Raw genomic sequence first — 19,903 nt, forward strand, 5'->3', positions numbered from 1 at the left:
GTGTAGTGAAAACCAAGTCAGGAAAAGCTTATGCAGTTCCTACTACTACATGCCTTCAGTTCTGTAAGGGAAACTGGGGCTGGCCCTTGCTTCCATGACGCTAATTCACAGGTCATGACCCGCAGCCTATGGCTGCTGGTATGAGGGTCCCAACATGAGGTCAGCTAACCTGTGTGGGGCTATGGTCTGCATTTGAGGGAAAACAGTATGGCATCTCCTAACTGGAGTTAGCAGATACCACAGAGTAATTTATATCTCTGCCAACTGATAAGTGAGAGAGTAATGACAGTTTCAATAAACCAAGTACTTAACTAGACAAACCTAAAATAAAGCAGTTAAAAGAATACCACAGCTTCTTTTCACACTAAATTACCAAGATCGCTGTGATTGGAGGGGGAAGAGTTCCTTGCCTTATTAAAATTTTAGCACCATTGAAATAGAGGAGTATTTAGTGCCACCTCTCATTTTTTTGTATTCTACAGCAAATTCTATACTCTGAGTTAATCATCCTGTGTTTTTGTAGTTGAATACAGGAATAATGAATCTGTGTATTTAAAATATGCTAGCTTTATTAGATATCAGATTTTGCCTCTCTTCTTAAAAGGCATATTTTGTACCAGTAATTAATTATCGGACTCTCATTGTGACTTTAATTATTTGTACATTAAAGAATTTTAAGCTGAGAATGCGCGATAATATGAAGTCATTGTATAATTGCATATGATTCAGTAATAGGGTAGGCACTTTCCCTTTGGTATTCAGACTTAGGACGTGTTCAGGTGTGTGGATATTAAAATTACATTACTGAGATGCATTCTTTGTCTCTAAAGAGAATGGAAGTTTATATGGTATTTGATAGAAATTGAAAAATGAACCTAGAATAAGAGTTCAAATAACACAGAATTCAGAGATTCCCCATAATCATCTTCCTTCGAATAAGTCATTTGTAGTTCAATACTGCTGTATTGAGTTAACTAATCACCAAGAGTGCCTGCTCACAAGTAAGCCTGTGGATAAATTAGACGTATACCTTGGAGAAATATGAGAAGCTAAGTAATTTTATGCCATTGTACCTTCAAAGTACGTTCTCCTTTGTTCTAAAAAGAATGCTTCTATCTTTTGGAATAATAAATGATAGTATGTACTTCATCATTGAAGGGTAATTGTTCAAAATGCATCTTTTGGGGGGTAAAAATAGAAATTTATTAATTATCATCCCTACAATGAGTAAATTCAATCCTTTTGGCTGTTTTTTTTTAGTTTTCTAATCTTTCCTTCCTCTCTCCCTCCCTCTCAACACCACCTCTCTCCATCTTTCATTCTCCTCATATCTTGTCTCCCCCCTCTCCCTTCCACTTCTGTCTCTCTCTTCCTTTTCCTCCCCTTTCCTCTCTCTTCCTTCCCCCTCCCTTTCCTTCTCCTTTCATTCCCTCACTGTTCTCTCCCTCCTTGTTTTCCCTTCCTACTCCCTCCGTTACTTTCACTGTCTTTGGTCAATATGGGGTCATAATGAGGTGAGACTGCCTTCCTCCCTTTTTACCTTTATATTCTTGTTTCATTTGCTTTAAAAAAAACCACAGTTAAGTACCATTTTAATATTAATTATTGGGAGAAGGACCAGGTAGAGAATTTTACATAGACTGTGCTAGTCATCCTTCTTCATTGCCCATGCATACCTCCTCTGTCCCTCATATGGTAGATTCTTTTTTCCTGTTAAACTTTGAGATTAAATAATACAGAATTTGCAGTTTGAGGTATTTCAACCTTAAAGAGGATCAGAATCAATACAATTGCTAAAACATCAATGGTATAGACCTTAGAAGATGAAAACAATCCCCTTTTTCATGAGAATAGTGTGTACTAGTAAAAGCTTATTTTATTGCAGAAGCTCTTAGGTATTAAAACTTATCTATTAAGTTAATCTTCTACTTGCTACTTCTTTTCCATACCATGTTGCTATTTAAAAATGCCCCTTATTTAATAACTTCCTCATTCCATCTCTTCATATGCTTTCATCTTTTCATATACTCAGGCCCAGAATCTTCATTGAAAAGGTCCCGACAGATTGCCTGTAGAACAAATTATCAGTTGGTTTTTAAAATTCCTTAATTTTGTTTCCACTTAAGAAAATTTGAACCTAAGCATTTTTAGCCTATCTTGCTTAGTCTGGTTGCTGTTTCTCATTTGAAATGTGGAATTTCTGTCTAGAATAGTTTCTTCTTATACCCTTCAAATACTGTGCATGACTGAGTAACTATCCCTTCCAATTCTTGGCTGCAACATAGCCTACCTCTATAAAGTATGCTCCTGAATATAGACATCATGCTCTAGGCTTTTGCTAGTTTTAGAGTTCTCTGTCACAAAAAAAAGGTTGCTTTGTTACTTGAAATTATTATATATATTTTTTGCCATAGACACACACAATATGTATATGTAGTTAAATGAAGACTGTTACTATAGTTTACTGATACATATTTACGTACATGATAAAACAGTTTTTACCTGTGATTGTATTTTGACCTTTCATTAATCTCATTTTGTTTCAGTGATGATTTAAGCTTTTTTGTTTGTTTTGGTTTTGGGGCCTCACCTGGCTGTGCTCAGGGATTACTCCAGGTGGTGCTGGGCATGGAACCAGGATCAGCCACATGCAATCCCAAGAGCTTTAACCCTTATCCATCTCTTTGCTCCCCTAGTATGGTTAATTTTTTATAGAATGATTGAGATAATGTGAATATACCTGTACATGACATGTGATATTTAGGAATTATTAATATGTATTCTCAGATGCAGTTGTATTTATCAAGAGAATATAAGTAAACCTTGATTTATAGTCGGGTTTAAAAAAAGTTTTGAGCAGATTCTAAATTATTAAAATAATGACATATATTAAATAAGATGAACATTTCAAAAGAATACTTTTTCAGATTTGTAATTTGTTCATAGCTCTAAAAAATGCAAGCATTGTTTTCAATTTTGTTTAAATGCCACAGCTAAAAATATATCATTGTCTTGGCCAGAGAGATAATACAGTGGGTAAGGCACTTGCTTTGTACCTGGCCAACCAGGGTTTGATCCCTGGCATTCCATATTATCCCAGCTTGCCAGGCATGATCCCTCATGCAGAGCCAGGATTAAGTCCTGAGCACTGTCAGGTGTGGCCCCCAAACAAAACCAAAGTATTTTATTTCTAATTGTAAAAAAAATTTAATAAACTTTGTCCTTAAGACTCCATTGATATTGTTAAATATGTGGTTTACTTAGAAAGCAATTTCCTTGGACCTTATTTTATAATTAGGTTTATTAATGGGCTGAAGTACTCCTTTTAAAATAGAAAAACTGCTAATAAGAAGGGATCCATTTTAGTTTGTTCTATTAGAATTAGTAGAAAAATCAGAAGAAGTTTGTATTACATTTGTTTCTTTTCTTTTACCCTTCCTCACTTGGTGTATGTTCTCTTGCAAGTTACCTCCCCAGTAGAATCTGAGCAACTTGCAGCTTACCCCTGCCCCTGCCCCCTTCCCACCTCTGGCCCTGTATAAATGCTTTAAGCACGTTAGAGATAAAGGGTCCTGTGATAGTCTATTCCAGAGGTGGTGCTTAATTTAAAAGTGTCATAAAGAGATTTTTATAAAATTTTGGGTGACCTTCATTTTTCAGTTTCAAGAATTAAAACTTAGATTCCTGGAAGAAATGCCATGTTAAATGTTCAATTGTATCTATTTAGCTGTATATTTTTACTTGGGGAATTAATTTGATTGACTACATGGTCAGAGAATTAGAATTTATTTTGTTTTTATTATGTAATTTCACCCTTACGTTCATTTTTAAGGGGGAATGGGCATATCATCTTAATTTAAGGCATATTATACTTAAAGTTTACCTGACTGAAAAAATAATATAACTTTAGTAATTGATAGGAACAAACACTACATTGGCTACAGCGGTCATGCCTGTTTCATTACTATTGGGCTTTTCCCCCGGCATTTAGGAAAGTGTTAATTGATAATGAGTAACATAAAAAAGAAGGCATAATAATGATTTGAACTCAACTGTTATGAATTTAAAAATGGTTTTCAGAGAAGTATGGTGCTGTGGTACGATTAGGGTTAGGATTTTCTGTGCTATTTAAGTTGCCACTTAAATTCTAGGAAGGGAAGCCTTGGCTCATTGTCTTATAGACTGTTAACTTTGCATCGTTAATTAAACTTTTGAAAGTTGTGGGATAAATCAAATGCTTTTCTAAGGAAACAAGAAACAGTATTAATGAGCAACAACCCCATAATTATCCTTGTGAGTACATAACAGGGACACATTCATGTCTTTTCTTTGTGCAATAACTTTTACAAAGAAGTATTTTTAAACTGATCATTAATTTTATGACCACAGAAATGAGATGCAAAATTTATGCTGTTGTCATTGGCACAGGCTCAAGGCACCACTGACATTATGTGTGATTGTAATAGAATGGCTGCCAACTAATGATTCTGTAGACATTTCATTTGAGCTTGCTTTTGTTTTAGATGTCTGATTAGGCTGTAATGCTTTCAATTATGTCTGTAAATTGTATTGGATACGTTTACCTGATGCCCATTGTTGATTTGGAGTTCAGTTTTCTATTACATAAACACAAGTTGAACATTTTCCTTTTAATTTATAGAAGTCTTTGCAGGTATAGCTGCAAATACTCAGTCTCTGGGGAGAAAAAAAAAGCTTTGCACTACTCAACAGCGACCCCTCTGTTCAATTAAAGCTTCTTATAGAATACAGCCACTCTTTATTGAGCTAAAAAATAATTAGGGAGGAGGGGAAAGGGATGGATCATCACTCAACAGCAGTAAAATGAAAAAGACCATTTGAAAAATGATATAGCTTTTCAACTTAATGCACGTTAACAAGGGAATAGCCCGTTACAGATACTACAGAGTCTTGTTTTTCCTGACTAAATTGAAGGGAAGCTTTAAAAAAGAAAAAAAAATGGGAGAGGGCATGGGCTGCTGGAGATGGGGGGTACGGGGGAGAGGAGACCAGTTGTGGTATTTCACTTATGTCTTAGAGAAATATATGAATACACTGATTTATAAAAACAGTTGAGATGAGCTTCTATTTTTAGAATGGGTAGGTTGAAGGCAATTTCACTTTAAAATATAATCCAAAAAGCATTTTTTTAAATTAAAACAAATGCCCAGAGATCTTTAGTATGTCAGTAAGCAATTTACATAAAATATTTTAAACTTGTTAAATAATATTGAATAATATAACTTTAGTAATTATTGTTTTGCTGTATATGCATATGGGTATAAATTGCCTAATATATATGTGTGTACATACATGAGTATACACAAATATGGATATTATTAGAGATAACAACTAATTTGGGTTTTCAAAACTCTTTAAATTAGACACTTTTTATCCTGTTTATTGACAACAGAGTTGAATAGATTTTATTAAATCTGAGCACCTGAAACTTCAAAATCCTCCCCTATATTTATTGGTTTACTACTATATTATTGTAGTCTAATATTCAGAGTAGTAAAGTATTCTCATTGCCAAGTACTGGTAGATTTGAAGCAGCCTATTATTTTTATTTTCCACAGTCAGATATTTTTTGTAGTTTATACTGTGAAACGTTATAATATGAAATTTTTTGTTTTGTTTTTTTACTGAATGACTGTGAGATAGACCTTTACAAAGCTGTTTCATAATTAGGTTTCAGTCATACAGTACCCCAACACCCAACCCTTCATCAGTATATATATCCTTAGGAAATTCATGCTATTAAAGATTCTTGATTATAAGTACTAGAGTACTTCAGCAAAAAACCTTTTGAAACTTTTAAAATCTTCTATGTATTTTATGAATTGTCATTCCAAAAGAATGACAGGTTCAAAAGAAGTCTTACTGGTTATCATACGGGGTTCTCTCTTCCCTCATGTTTAAAATCAGAATACTTTTCTTTCCATAAAAGAAATATTGTAGGTGGTGACAGAGTGCTCTACAGAGTACTTTGAACATCTTAAAAGAAGGCAAAGTTATGATCTGAAGAATGAGTTGAATTTGTAGTTGATCATTGATGTTTGAATGAGATTATAAAATACCACCCTGTGTGGTGCACCTTGTGGTAGAATCATGGTAAAGTAGCTATGTCTATATTCTACTATAAATGTTTTGATAGGAGATATCTTGCCATTATTTTCAGGAAAAGCATAATTAATGTTAGTGAAGCAGCAAAATTACAGGGATATAGAGAGGAATGTAATGTTTTGAATTATGTTGGCAAAGTTATATTGAAAGAGGCTATTTTTATCATCTGCCACACAGGCAGGGTGTGGGGTGGGATGGGGGGTTTATTGGGGTTCTTGGTGGTGGAACATGTGCACTGGTGAAGGGATGGGTGTTTGATCATTGTATGACTGAGACTTAAACCTGAAAGCTTTGTAACAGTTCTCACGGTGATTCAATAAAAAAAGGCTATTTTTTTCCACCCAAAATAAGGTAAAAAAATAATATCATAGGTCTTATGTATTGAATAAAATAATATTTTCTTTTAATAGTTAACAGCATGGATTATTAGCAGATAAGTTGATATGGTATTTGGCATACATTTTTCCTTTGTTGAATTTCAGTGAAAATGAGGGCTCATATATAACTAAGTTGGTAAATAGTTGATTTACCTTGCTAATAAAAATATTCTAAATGACATGAAAAAAGCCTGAATAAAAATATTTTATTGTGGGGATTTGGGGAATTATATAATTTTAAACCAACCAACTAAATACTAACCCATCCACCAGTCAGCCAACCTAAGATTTTGAAGTCATGTTTAAAAACTGAATGAAAATGGGAGATGTTCAGTTTGTAAATAACCTCATTTGAATTTAATGGGTTTATGTGAGTTTTGAAGCTACTTTCTCCACAAAGGATTCCTGCTCTTGGAAATGTAGCAGAGTATTTTAAATCTACTCTAGTGTAATCCTGTGGTTTTAAATGAAAACATGAAATGTTCTTATAACTCTGAATTACAAGTCATAGTAATTTTCAAATTATTGGGTTAGACAAATGGAATTACCTGGATTAATTTCTCTATGCTGCTTTCCATGTTTAAATGTTGTCATTATTTGGGGCTTATTTTATTTTTTTCTTTGAATTAGATATATACTCTGCTTTACCTAACAGTAGCTTTTTTTTTGTTTTTGATAGTTTTGAAACTTGTATCATTTGGTACATAACAGTAATCATATTCTTCACAAATGCTTCATTTTTGAATACATATTAAATTAAGATATTAAGATAAGACCTGTTTTTTACTTACTTAAAACAGTTCAAAAAAGTTTTCTTTGTTTTTTTCTGACAGGGGTGGAAATTGATGGTGAAGCCATCACTTTTGACCAAATAACATTTAATAAAAGAAATCATAAAGACCTTTTCTTTGACTTTTTTATAGGTGATGCAGAAGATGGGGAAGAATCTGAAGACCCCTTTTCTAGAACTCTAGATACCATTTCATTAGCCTCTGAAAGATATGATAAAGATGATGACGGCCCCTCTGATGGTATGTGGCATTCTCCCATAAAATGTGCCCCTTCACACTTTAACACAGAAGAGTGCAGTGTATAAAAGTGATATCTGAAAGCGGATAACTGGGGGCTTCAGTTAGTTAACTTACCTTTACCAGAACCTTGTAAGGAACAGAAGAGCTCTCTCTAGTGGTTTTCCTAAGTATGTAGTTCTTTCCTATCCTAGGAAATTTTCTTTACTAGAATTTTCAGGAGTCATTGTATGAGTATTATTAGTAAGTTTGTTGGTTAATTTAATACTATTATATTCTTGCTTAATTTTATTGTGCTGCTTAATGACTTGTTGTATTATTTATTTTATAAATAATGAAAAGGTTTTTGATCTCTTCTTTTCCCTGAAAACTTCATACAAAATGAGTTCATAAAATATTTAATTATTCCTACATTGCTTTCTTACATTGAGACAGGTTTTCAGCAGATGCTTCTTTTAATACACATTTTCATTTTTCTTTTTGTCACCTAAAACTTCCCTTATTTAGTAATAGTATTGTAGTGTTTTGTATTAATTAAGTTGGTAATAAAGTTGATTGTTTAGTTCATCATTACTTTTGAAAACTTGCCAAAGTTATGAAACTTGATTTTTAAGTGTAACATGTGCTTTCTCTGTTATAGACAGTTGAGTGCATCTGCATTATAGAGACCTTATAATGGTGATATATAGTTATAAATTAAGCATGTGTATCGATAAATTAGCCATGCATATTAATTTGTGGCACTCAAAGTTACACATAGACATAGAAATGAATAATGCCTTCTGCCACTATATGATGATCAAACTGTGCAGTTCCATCTCTAAATACAATTGCTGAATGAAAATATGCTTCCTGCAACAGAGCACTCCACATTTTATGTTATCCAGATTATTCCCTTTGGAAACATAAATTGCTTTTATGAGGTATAAAATTATGTCTATTGCAGAACAGGGATAAGTCAAGTACATGCATAAGTGATAAACATTCTAACCACTGATTCAGAACAACACAATTCTTTTTTTATATTCAGAATTTTGTACAATGTGTAGTAACAGTAACGGTATCCATTTTATGTTGAATTTCCTGTTTTGGCCAACCTTTAATATCTATTTTTTAAAGGAAGGGGCTACTTCCTTTTGTATCTCTTCCCCCTTTGAAATCCACACTTCTTTTCCGTCACACTTATTATCTGAACCCTTGCATTACACTTTCTAACCTGATCTTCAATGCATTTTTTCCAGAAAATGTTTTATAATTGATAAAATATTTTTCATGCAAAATAGTGAATTATATTTGAGTTTAGCTATTTTTCAGATGCATTAAAATGACTTGTTTTGCTTCTTTGTAAAATGTTGGTAGATAGGAATGAATGAGCATGTACACATACAGAGATAGACTAGAGAGAATACTCAAGAGAATATTATGTTCTGATATGTATAAATACACTATTCACTAGGATATATTTGGAAAATATATTCAGTTTACTTAAATAACAAATATTTTGATGTACAGGGAACTTTATGTACATTTTTAAAAAAATTGCAATCACAGAAGTCCAAAAAGTATATATATATTTTATAAATAGTTTGTTTTCATAATAACATATAGGGGAAATATATTGATAATAAAGTATTTATTATTAAAAGTTTACTTCATCAAAATTTGAATATTTAACAAGTTACATTTATGTCTAATTTTTATTACTATTTTGTAAATAGTTCTTAGATGAAAATTTAACTTTTGATATTACTTCTGAAATATCAATAGAATAATTTTGTTAGTTGTACATTTTCTTTTATGAAAACTGCATGCTAATTTTAAAACTATTTGGAGTTTTCATTTGTAGTCTAAAATATTATCTAGTCATATTAGTTTTTCTGCCGCAACTTAGATTTGTATACGTTCTCTTTTCCTTCTTGAATACGTTTTCCTTCATTATGTGAACTCAGTCTAATGACATATTAATTATAAAAAGATAATGCATTTAACAATAAGTATAACTAAATTAGCACAGGTCACTAAAAGGTCTTTTGTCAAATCAGATTGTTGTTTTGTCCTTTTGACTTTTACCTTATGGTAGGCACTAACAAAGTATCTGAACTTTGATGGATCATACACTCTAAACATGATATGTATTTTTCATAATGTTAATGTAATTTTCAAGGTACCGAAAAGGTCAAACCTGCACATCTCTATGTGCATTCTAAGTCTGTCTTTTCCTTTAATATTTCTTTTTCTCTGTTCCTCTGGTTCAAAAGTTCACTCAGTTCCCAAATGGCTACCTAATTTTCCAGTTATTCCCTCAAGCCATATGTGTTTTGGTTTCTTTATGGTTTATTAGGTACTGTAGGAAAGTAGCATAAGTTATATCTTCTAATGAAATTCAAGCACACTTCAGTGATGCTTCGACTTGATTGCTGCTAGCAATTAAATCACAGCCAAGGAGAATAATGCATAATCTCACAAGGTCCAGACACCCTATAGAAATTGAAAGGGGATGAAAATTGAAAACAAAAACAGTCTCTCAGCCTTGCCAGACATGCTGTTTCCAGCCTGCCTTTCTTTTTTTTTTTAAATTTTATTTTATTTTTTATCGGCCAACTGCCTGACTGATAGGAAAATCATAACTTGCTGTATGCTAACAGGCAGAGTTCACTTGTAGGTTATTGTGAGCTGATAAAGGGTTAGATGGAGTTTTGATTTTCACATTGGACCTTGGTACACCAGATTAATGGAATTTCAATGAGAGACTAGAGTAGCCACAGCTTTGTCAGAGAAACTGATGGAGATTCTATAGTCATGTCTGCTCATTAATACTCGTTGCCTGAAAGGTGTGCTGCTTCTCTATACAAAAGAGTTGATATAATTGATTTTTGAGTGGTACATCTGAAAAAAGTACTTATTGATACTAGAATTGTAACACATGTGGTGACAAATTTTTGTGTAGCTTGTAGGACAAAAATTACTCTGAATGTTTTCTTCTCTCCTTTTGGAAACACTTCAGATTTTTAAATTTTTAAAGGGATATATATTTTAAGACAAGTTGCAAGAAAGAAGAAAAATGATATCTAAATAGCCTTTTAAGAAGGCAAAGCCTGTCTTTTATTTATAAATCATTATATAACTACTGTTAGTTTTATCTTGATGTGGTAATATTTATAAAATATCTTACTTATTAAAAGGTCCATTTTATTAGCTTTGTGTTTTTTTTTTCTGGAAAATTTAAAACAAATCAATGGCCTTTGAACTATATAGATTCACTGTTAGAAGCTTTATGCTATTGTATGGCTGGATAAAGTACAGTTATGAATATAAATGGTATATGTCAGTAATCAGATAAATTTAGAGATAATGAAACTCCAAACCTTAAAAGAGGATGTTCTGTATTGTACATGATAGAATGGTTGTTTAGCACTAAGGTGGTAGATGGCAGTATAGATTTTAGACGCCATGCAGTGACTTAGGTTTTCATTTTTCTGTTCAGAAATAATCTTTCATTTGTTTTCATCATTTTTGAAAGGAAGCATCTAACCATATAGTACTGGGGAAAATCCCTGAGGTAAGGTGAAAGGATTCAGTGAGCTAGAAGACATATATTGGCTCTTCCCATCGATGATAGGTCGAAGGATCCCAGTGGACAGTTGATACAAATCTGATTCAGTCTTAGACCATAATCACTTTGTGGATAAGACTGTGGACCCTCTAGGGTATGTGTGAATATAGGAAGATGAAAATGAAGGTAAAGATATAAAACAGCTATCTCTTGTTCTGGCATCTTCTTAACTAAAAATTCCCAAGTCAGAGAGTTCGCTGAAAAGTGTGGTATTGAGAGATTTGTACTGTTTTTATTATAATTTATAATAATAAGTTTATGAGTTTCTCCTTTTTATCCTGAGTGTTTCTTTTTGGGTATTCTTTAGAAAAATCTAGTCCATGAAAATTTGCATCTGTAAAATAGAAATCATGTAAAGGACTGTTTTTATTTACTTTTAATTTTTTAAATTTTAATTTACTTTTTTTCCTTGTTTTTTTTTTTTAACTGTTTTATTGAATCACTGTGAGATAGCTCCTAACAAAGCTGTTCATGATTAGATTTCAGGTAAAGGACTGCTTTTTAAAGCAGTTATCTCCAGGTTATATGTACATAATATAGAGCTCTCACAGCACACTTAGAACAAGCTTGTTTAGGGGCTGGAGTGATAGCACAGCTGGTAGGGCGTTTGCCTTGCATGCGGCCGACCCAGGTTCGATTTCCAGCATCCCATATGGTCCCCTGAGCACTGCCAGGAGTGGTTCCTGAGTGCAGAGCCAGGAGTAACCCCTGTGCATTGCCGGGTGTGACCCAAAAAGCAAAAAAAAAACAAAAAAAAAACCCAAAAATTCAAGCTTGTTTAGTTGTGTAAACCCATCCCCATCCATCTGGTCACATATATGTTTGTTATTATTGTTATTTATAGTGGTACTCAGTCCACACCCAAGGCACTAAGGAGGCAGTGTTACCAGGGCCCCGCCTGGCAGTGCTACCAGGGCAGAGGGGTGGCCCGGGGCCAGAGGTTGAACCCAGGGCCTCACACACACTAAACAATGTTCAGCCACTTGGCCCATATCCTGGCCTCAGTTATACAAATTAAATTGAAGTTTTTACACATTACACATTTAATCTTTTTTGGTATATTGTTTTTGGTATATCGAATATGCCATGAACAATATACCAACAAAGATTTAATGTGTTGATTGTCGGTTTTTTTGAGCGGTCTCAGTAATGTCTCCATTCATGCTAGACCTGAGATTTTAGAAGTCTCTCTTTCTCATTCTTCCCAATGGTGCCACATTGGAGGCTCTTTCAGGGTCAGGGGAATGAGACCTATCATTGTTACTGGTTTTGGCATATGAATATGCCACAGGGAGCTTGCCAGGCTCTCCCATGCGGGCATGAAACTCTTGGTAGCTTGCCAGGTTCTCCGAGAGGGAGTACCAGGCTGTAAGATGTCTAGACTTCCAGGAACTTGGTTTTATAGTCTCTGGATGTTGGCCGTTGATGGGATTACACGGTGCCAGGGGAAGTTTCTGGGTGTGACCGCCTAGCTATTGGAAAATGGGGGATCTGGACGAAAGAGGCCCAGTCCCGATCCAAGCAGGCTTGGAGATCTCAGCCCCGGGTCCCGCACACCTGGGTTCCTCCATGCGTGAGGCTTGTCTGAATGTGTGGAGAGGGTCCGTAAGCATGGCTGTGGCTGGGTTTTGGAGGTCTTCAGCTGCCGGGGCTCTGCTTGGGGTGGGGAGGGAAACTCAACCCACCTTCTCTGAGGGGCCCCAGTGAAGATAGCCCGGCAAGGGGGCACTTTGGTTTCTGGTATTATTCCTGGCTCTCTGTCACTTGTGGCGTGGCTCAGGGACTGTTGGAATACAGGAGATTGAATCTGGGTCAGCTCTCTATAAGGCACTTTGTACCTTGCCTGCTGTACTGCCTCTCTGCATCAAAACTTACAAATTTTAATGTGATCAGTTTACCTATTTTTGTTTGGGGACCATACCTGGCTGTGCTCAGGGCTTACTCCTGGCTCTTTGTTCAAGGAACACTCCTGGCAGTGCTCAGGGGACCCGTTATGGTATTGGGGATCAAACACGGGTTGGCTCTATGTACAAGACTAGTACTCTACTAGTACTAGTAGAGTACTAGTTATCACATTATCTCTCTGGTCCCACATCCTACCTTTTTGGAAATAAATTTGACATAAAATATGCGAGAATTATTCAGTGAAATGGATAATTGCATTTGAAAAGCTTGAAAATGAAAAAAAAAATTTTCCCAATGAATGGGAAAATGCTTCACAACAAAATAATAAGGCAAGCGTCAAGGAGCTCCCTAACAGTCCTAGTCTAGTGCACAAACCTGGGTTTGATCCCTAGCACCTCATGGTTCCACGAACACTTATCTAATGTATTTTTATAATATTAAGTGGACTTGGTCTTTACTACGGCAAATAGTTTAAATAGTTTTTATCCCTAATTTGTGGCTGAGTGAGTCATATTTTTGTGTATTATATTGAATTAAAAACAAAAAATCTTTTATTTTGAGAGGCTGTGAAATGTATTTTGAAGAAAAGTCTTTTTTGTTTAATTGTTCTGGGGCCACACCCAGTGATGCTAAGGGCTTACTCCTGACTCTGCACTTAGGGCTTACTCCTGGAGATGCTCTGGGAGCCATATTGGATATCAAGGCTTGCACTTGGGTTGACTGTGTATGGCGAGCACCCTACTCTTTGTACTATTTTTCCAGCCCCAGGAGGTGCCTTCTATTGAAGTGAATTTAGCCTAGTTATGGAGGTTTGCTGGAGAGAAAGCAGACAAAGAATCTGAAAATATCATTTGCAATAGGAGCTCAGAAACAGATTTTCATACTGATTGATAATAATTTTGTTTTCAAGTCAGCTTCTCTGAATTTCCACTGTGTGTTTATGAAATGAAGTGCATGAATGATACAATTCTCTAGGATTTTCCAGGAAAATATTGTCTTAATATGTGTGTCTTTCAGAATTAGTACATTTAAGTGATGGCTAAGAGGTGATTTGCCTCGAGTGGGTAATAACTTAGAGCGATGTGAAATAGGAATGAATAAAAAGATTCTTAGAGATGAGGCATTATAGACAATAGGAGGGGAATACTGATTACTTTCTGTTTAGTTTTGGGCCAGGTCTGGTTGCGTTCAGGGCTTACTCCTGCCTCTGTGCTCAGGGATCACTCCTGGAAAATCTTGGTATCTGTTGGCTTCCTCACTATCAGTTGACATCCTCTATAATCAATGAGTTCTAAAATCTGCACTCCTTTCTCTTCCCCAATTTTAAATTTTAAGTTCTTTTTGTGTTTGACTTAAGTAAGTTTTCTTTTTGTAATGTACCAACCTAAGTTCCTATGGGCTGTTATAAACTATGAGGGAACTAGTAGACCTAATCTTTATTCTAACTTGCCTCTCTTCAATTCCAATTTTGTTAATTAAGTTATTTTTGTATTGTTGAAGTCTATAATGTTTATATTTGATTTTCTACCTCTCTGAGTGGAATTTCCACTCTGGTCCTTTTCCTTTACATTATTGGTAACTAAGAGCCTTGGTTATTGATTCATGTGTATGGATGAAGGACCTGAGCTAGTGAGGTCATTTGTGTGGAGTTCCTTTACTTTTTTATGTCTATTATTTTGAAAGGCTTTTTCTTTTATTGGGTGGTTTGTGGTTATGAGAAAGTGGGTGAGGGTCTACAGTCAACTTGCTTACAAATCTTTGTAGTGAAAACATGGAGATGGGTAGGCACATGGTATTTGTCAAACAGCCAAACAGTCAAACAGCATAAGGGAAAGTTGAGTGCTTTTATGTCATCTCTACTAACAGGTTTTATATTATTTTGTTTATTTGTTTTTGGTCACACCTGGTGATGCTCAGGAATAATATTCTGGCAGTGCTGGGGGTGGGGGGACCATAAGGAAATGCTGGGGATCTAACCCAGGTTGGCTGTGTGCAAGGCAAACATGCCCTGTCTGCTGTGCTATTGCTCTGGCCCTCCTTGCAGATTTTTAAGTAAAGTATTTAATTAGTACAGGATTTCATGGTATCTGTCCGTGTATGTGTGGTGTGTGTGTGTGTGTGTGTGTGTGTGTGTGTGTGTGTGTGTGAGAGAGAGAGAGAGAGAGAGAGAGAGAGAGTGTGTATGTGTGTTAGGATGGGTGGTCTGGAGTTAATTTTAATTGAGCCTTTGCTTAGTTTTTTTCTAGTTCCTCAGGGAACAAGTGCACCCTGTTTAGAGGGTGAAGTTCTGAAGCAAATGTGTTACTGCCAGCTGCTTTGAAGGATAGGCCAGTGTTTCTAGCTGCTCTGAATACATGGTTTAATGAGCCATCCTCCTCAGACCCTCTATCCCTGAGACTCCTTGGAAAATCTGCACTTCCTCTTCTTGGTGTCCTCCTAGATTCTCATGTTCTCTGCAGTTCTGCATCACTCCAGTCTCATCTGCCTTCCACTTGCTAGGAATTACTAAGAAATCACTCATCCTACCAAAAATACTCTCTATATTAGCCCTGTTGGGGAGATTTGGGACGAGGCCTACCTCAGCTACCCTGAAAGTGAAAGACAGTGAAAACAGCTTCTCTACTCTTCCTGCCTGGGTTTGAGTACTGGTCTCCAGGACTTGTTCCTGTGACCTAGAGCAAGTTGCTTAACATGTTTCAGTTTCACAGCCTGTCAAATGAGGGTTATGAGATTGAGCTTTGACTGTTATGAGGATTATCCAGGATAAAGTTAATAATAAACTTGGAAAAATTCCTAATCTATAGTAAGAACATTAAATACAAATTATCATTGTTAGGTAGCTCATTTGGGGGATTGCCTTTGACAAATAATGTTTTCTCTGACACAACTATATGCCTGAGTTATCTTAGACTATGTAACTTACATACTTCTTTGTCTAAGCTAGATTTTATAGTGTTCCTAGTTGGAAATACATCATCATTTTTAAAAAAATGAAATATCCTCATTGAAAACTGTTAGTAGTTATATTTTCTGTAGCAAAATCATTATGCATTTAGCCAGAACATTCTACTTTCTGTGCTTTTGTCATTCTGATTGAGTAAATAATGAGAATAAAGAAATTTTTATGCCTGGAAAAATTTTGTGGCTAAGCATCATGAGCACATAAAATAAATCACTTATTTTAAAAATAAGTTCAATAAACAGTGCCTAAAAATTTGTAATTGTTTTAGAGTTCTTGAATGAGTTTGAGCTATGTTAGAAGATTGATTTTTTAAAAAAAGTATATGCACACAGAAAAGTAGGGAGGAAAAACCTCAAAATACAAAATACAAATATGTGGTTTATTTTTCTCTTTTAAAGAGACAAATGGAATTATGGTAACGACAGTGTAACTTACAGAAAAAATAGTGCACACAACTAAAATTCCAAGCTGAAAGTCATTAGTAGAAAATAAATGCTCTTTGAATAACTAAGCCCAGAGTAGATTATGGCAAAATTTGTTTTTAATTTCCATTAATTGAACATAGTAAGTATTTACTGAAGTACTTTTCTAAAACTGAGAGTTGCTTTCTGGTTCTGTATTTGAGGGAAGTTCAATGCAATGAATTCTAGGTTTTAAAATAGTGTAGATATTCTTGAAATGTCTCTGCCAGGAAACTATATGAACCAACTAGAGTAAATTACCTTTTTGAGCAAATTTTCTCTGCCTATGAGTAGAAACTTGCTTTGCAAAATTGAGGTTTTTAACTATTTCTTATAAAGCTTCCTAAAGTTTATGGCTTTGAGAATATATTCAATTAGTTGAGTTAAAAGGAATGACTAATCAACAATTTGAGATATCCTAAAATTCCTTTTTTTAAAAAAAAAATAGCTTGGGGCTGGAGCAATAGCACAGCAGGTAGGGTGTTTGCCTTGCACGCGCCCGACCCGAGTTCGATTTCTAGCATCCCATATGGTCCCCTGAGCACTGCCAGGAATAATTCCTGAGTGCAGAGCCAGGAGTAACCCCTGTGCATTTCCGGGTGTGACCCAAAAAGCAACCCCCCAAAAAATATTAAAAAATTAAAAAATAGCTTTATATAATAACAGAACTTAGAACCATTCATTTAAAATACAGTTGTGTGTGTGTGTGTGTGTGTGTGTGTGTGTGTTTGGGCCACACTCTGTTTAGGGTCACTCCTGACTCTGCTCTTAGGAATTACTCCTAACAGTCTTGGGGGGAATCATGTGGGATGCCAGGGATTGAACCTGGGTCATCAGCATCCAAGGCAAGTAGCCTATCTGCTGTACTATTGCTCTAGCCCCATCACTTGAAATATAGCTTAGTAGCTTTTATTTTAGTCACAGAATTGTACAAGCCTTATCCTAATCAATCTTTGAGCATTTTCCTTGCATCAATAAAGAAAGTATTTCTTGAGCACAGGCTCTCCCCTTTCCTCAACTCTGCCTCCCTCCCTCTTGAGCCCAGGCGACCATGAATCTCTTTTCTGTCTACAGATTTGTCTTTTCTGGGTGTTTCATTATATGAAATCATATATGCTTTCATAGATGTCCTTTAACACTTTCAAGGTTCATCCATATGGTATTGATTTATTCTCTGTAAAGTTCTATTATTTCCTACTGAAGCCCAGTAATGAATCTGTTGTATATATATCCACCCCCTTTTATCGAAACAACATTGCATTGTAACATTTTATTAATTTCAGGTATGCATCATTAAAAATAAGCAATTTGCACATCGCAAATTTAGTTTGTCTGTTGGTTGATAAAATTTTGAGTTTATTTTGAGTTTCTTTTTTGGCTACTATTAACACTGCTATGAACAGCTGTGAACAAGCTTTTGTGAAAATATATTTTTACTTCTCATGGGTATAAACTTAGGGGTACAATTTCTTAGTCTTATGGTAAATTATAAATTTAATATTTTGAGGAATAACCACGCTGTTTCCCAGAGCCTTATTTTATATTCCTTTATCAATGTTTGAAAGTTTATAAGCTTTCTCTAAGCTCTCTTCAGCACTGGTTATTTTTTTATTTTAGTTTTTCAAGTGATTATAAAGTACTTCATTTTTGATTTTTGTTGCATTGTTTAATTTCTTTCTTTTTTTTTTTTGCTTTTTGGGTCACACCCGGCAAAGCACAGGGGATACTCCTGGCTCTGCACTCAGGAATTACTCCTGGCGGTGCTCAAGGGACCATATGGGATGCTGGGAATCGAACCTGGGTTGGCTGCGTGCAAGGCAAACACCCTACCTGCTGTGCTATCGCTCCAGCCCCGCATTGTTTAATTTCTTAAAGACTAATGATATTTATAATCTCATGTGTTTAGTGGCTATATTGATAAACTCTAAGTTACTTATATAATTCTGGGTATCACTTATTAGTATACAAATAGTAAATATTTTTTCCTGTGGGTTGTTGCTTCTCTTTTTTGGTGCTGGAATTTTCAGCACAGAAATTTAATTTGTCCATGAAGTTTTATTTATTTATTTATTTTATTTGTTGCTTGTGGTGCCATGTACAAGAAATCTTTATTTAACAAGTCCTTCCCCTTCCTCCTCTCCCCTGTCCTTCCAACCTCTCCCCCCTTCCCGCCTTTATCCTTCTCTTTGTTTCTCTTCCTCTCCCTGCCCCTATGCCCTCTTCTCTTCTTCCTCTCTTCCCTCTTCCCTTTTCCCTTTTCTCCCTTCCCTCTTGTATTGCAGTGACTGGGGGTCACACTTGATATTGCTTGCACAATTGACTGTAGTGCTCACTTGGGATTACATACTTGGTTGCAGTGCTCACACTTTTTTTGTTTATATACATGTGTGTGTGTGTGTGTATATATATATATATATATATATATATATATATATTCATATTCTTTTTTTGGCCACACCTGACTGTATTCAGGGCTTACTCCTGGCTGTACTCAGAGATCACTCTTAGCATGTTGGGAGGACCATATAGGGTGCTGGGGATTGAACCTGGTTTGTCTATGTGCAAGGCAACTGCCCTACCTACTCTTCTATCATTCCGACACCAGTGCTCACAGCTACCCAAGGACACAAACATGTTAACTTGCCTTTTGTTTTGTGTCTTTGGGAAGGATAGTTAGTTAAATAACTTGGTTTCACCCAGAAATTGTACACGTGATTGTGGTGCTGGGTGTCCCATGCAATAGAGCCCGTAGGGTTGCACTAGTGTATATGGGGGTAGTGTCGGGATCAAACTTAAAACTTAGTAAGACAGGAATTAGCCGCATATTTGTAAGACAGGAATTCTACTGGCAAACAATCACTGCTTCCTTTAAATATTCTTTTAAAAATATGCTTATGTTTTAACTTTTTGTTATTTTATTATAATTAAAATGATATAGTTATGATAGTGTCGATATTCATGTTCATTTAGCTCTTAATTATTTTATTGTAGTTGTGATGACATAGTTTTAATAGTGCTAATAGTCATGATTTTTTATGTACGAGTTACGGCACCTTCACCACCACCAAAATCCCAAAGACCCTCCATCACTATCCTAGTCTCTGCTAGTCCATCTCTTCATCCAGTTCCCCAGACCCCTTCCCTTATTACTCAGAAACCTCAGTTCTGTAGTCTAAGTCCAAAGACTTGTAATCATTTGATAGTGTGTTTTCTTTTTTTTTTAAGATTATGTTACTATTTAATTGAAGATAAAGAAAATACAAAATGTGTTAAGTATTAATTGGAGAGTATACACAAAATATAGAATAAATCAACTCATCAATTAAATGTTATTTTGGACCTTTTATACGCATGTTCTAGAAGATAATATATTTTATCTAAATTACTTTAATATCTATCTATGCATCTGTCCA

The 19,903-nt window shown here is 35.1% G+C and overlaps 1 protein-coding gene across 1 annotated transcript in view; it reads left to right on the forward strand.

Moving 5' to 3' along the window:
- Window positions 1-19,903, forward strand: part of SKAP2 (src kinase associated phosphoprotein 2) — a 191,435-nt gene that overhangs the window by 11,203 nt on the left and 160,329 nt on the right. Inside the window, exon 4 of the mRNA XM_004604065.2 lies at window positions 7,445-7,552. Within this exon, the coding sequence (XP_004604122.1) occupies window positions 7,445-7,552 (108 nt within the window). The remainder of the gene's footprint in view (window positions 1-7,444; window positions 7,553-19,903) is intronic.

This window comes from Sorex araneus, chromosome 1 (assembly GCF_027595985.1).
Source record: "Sorex araneus isolate mSorAra2 chromosome 1, mSorAra2.pri, whole genome shotgun sequence".
Classification (NCBI taxonomy): Eukaryota; Metazoa; Chordata; class Mammalia; order Eulipotyphla; family Soricidae; genus Sorex; species Sorex araneus.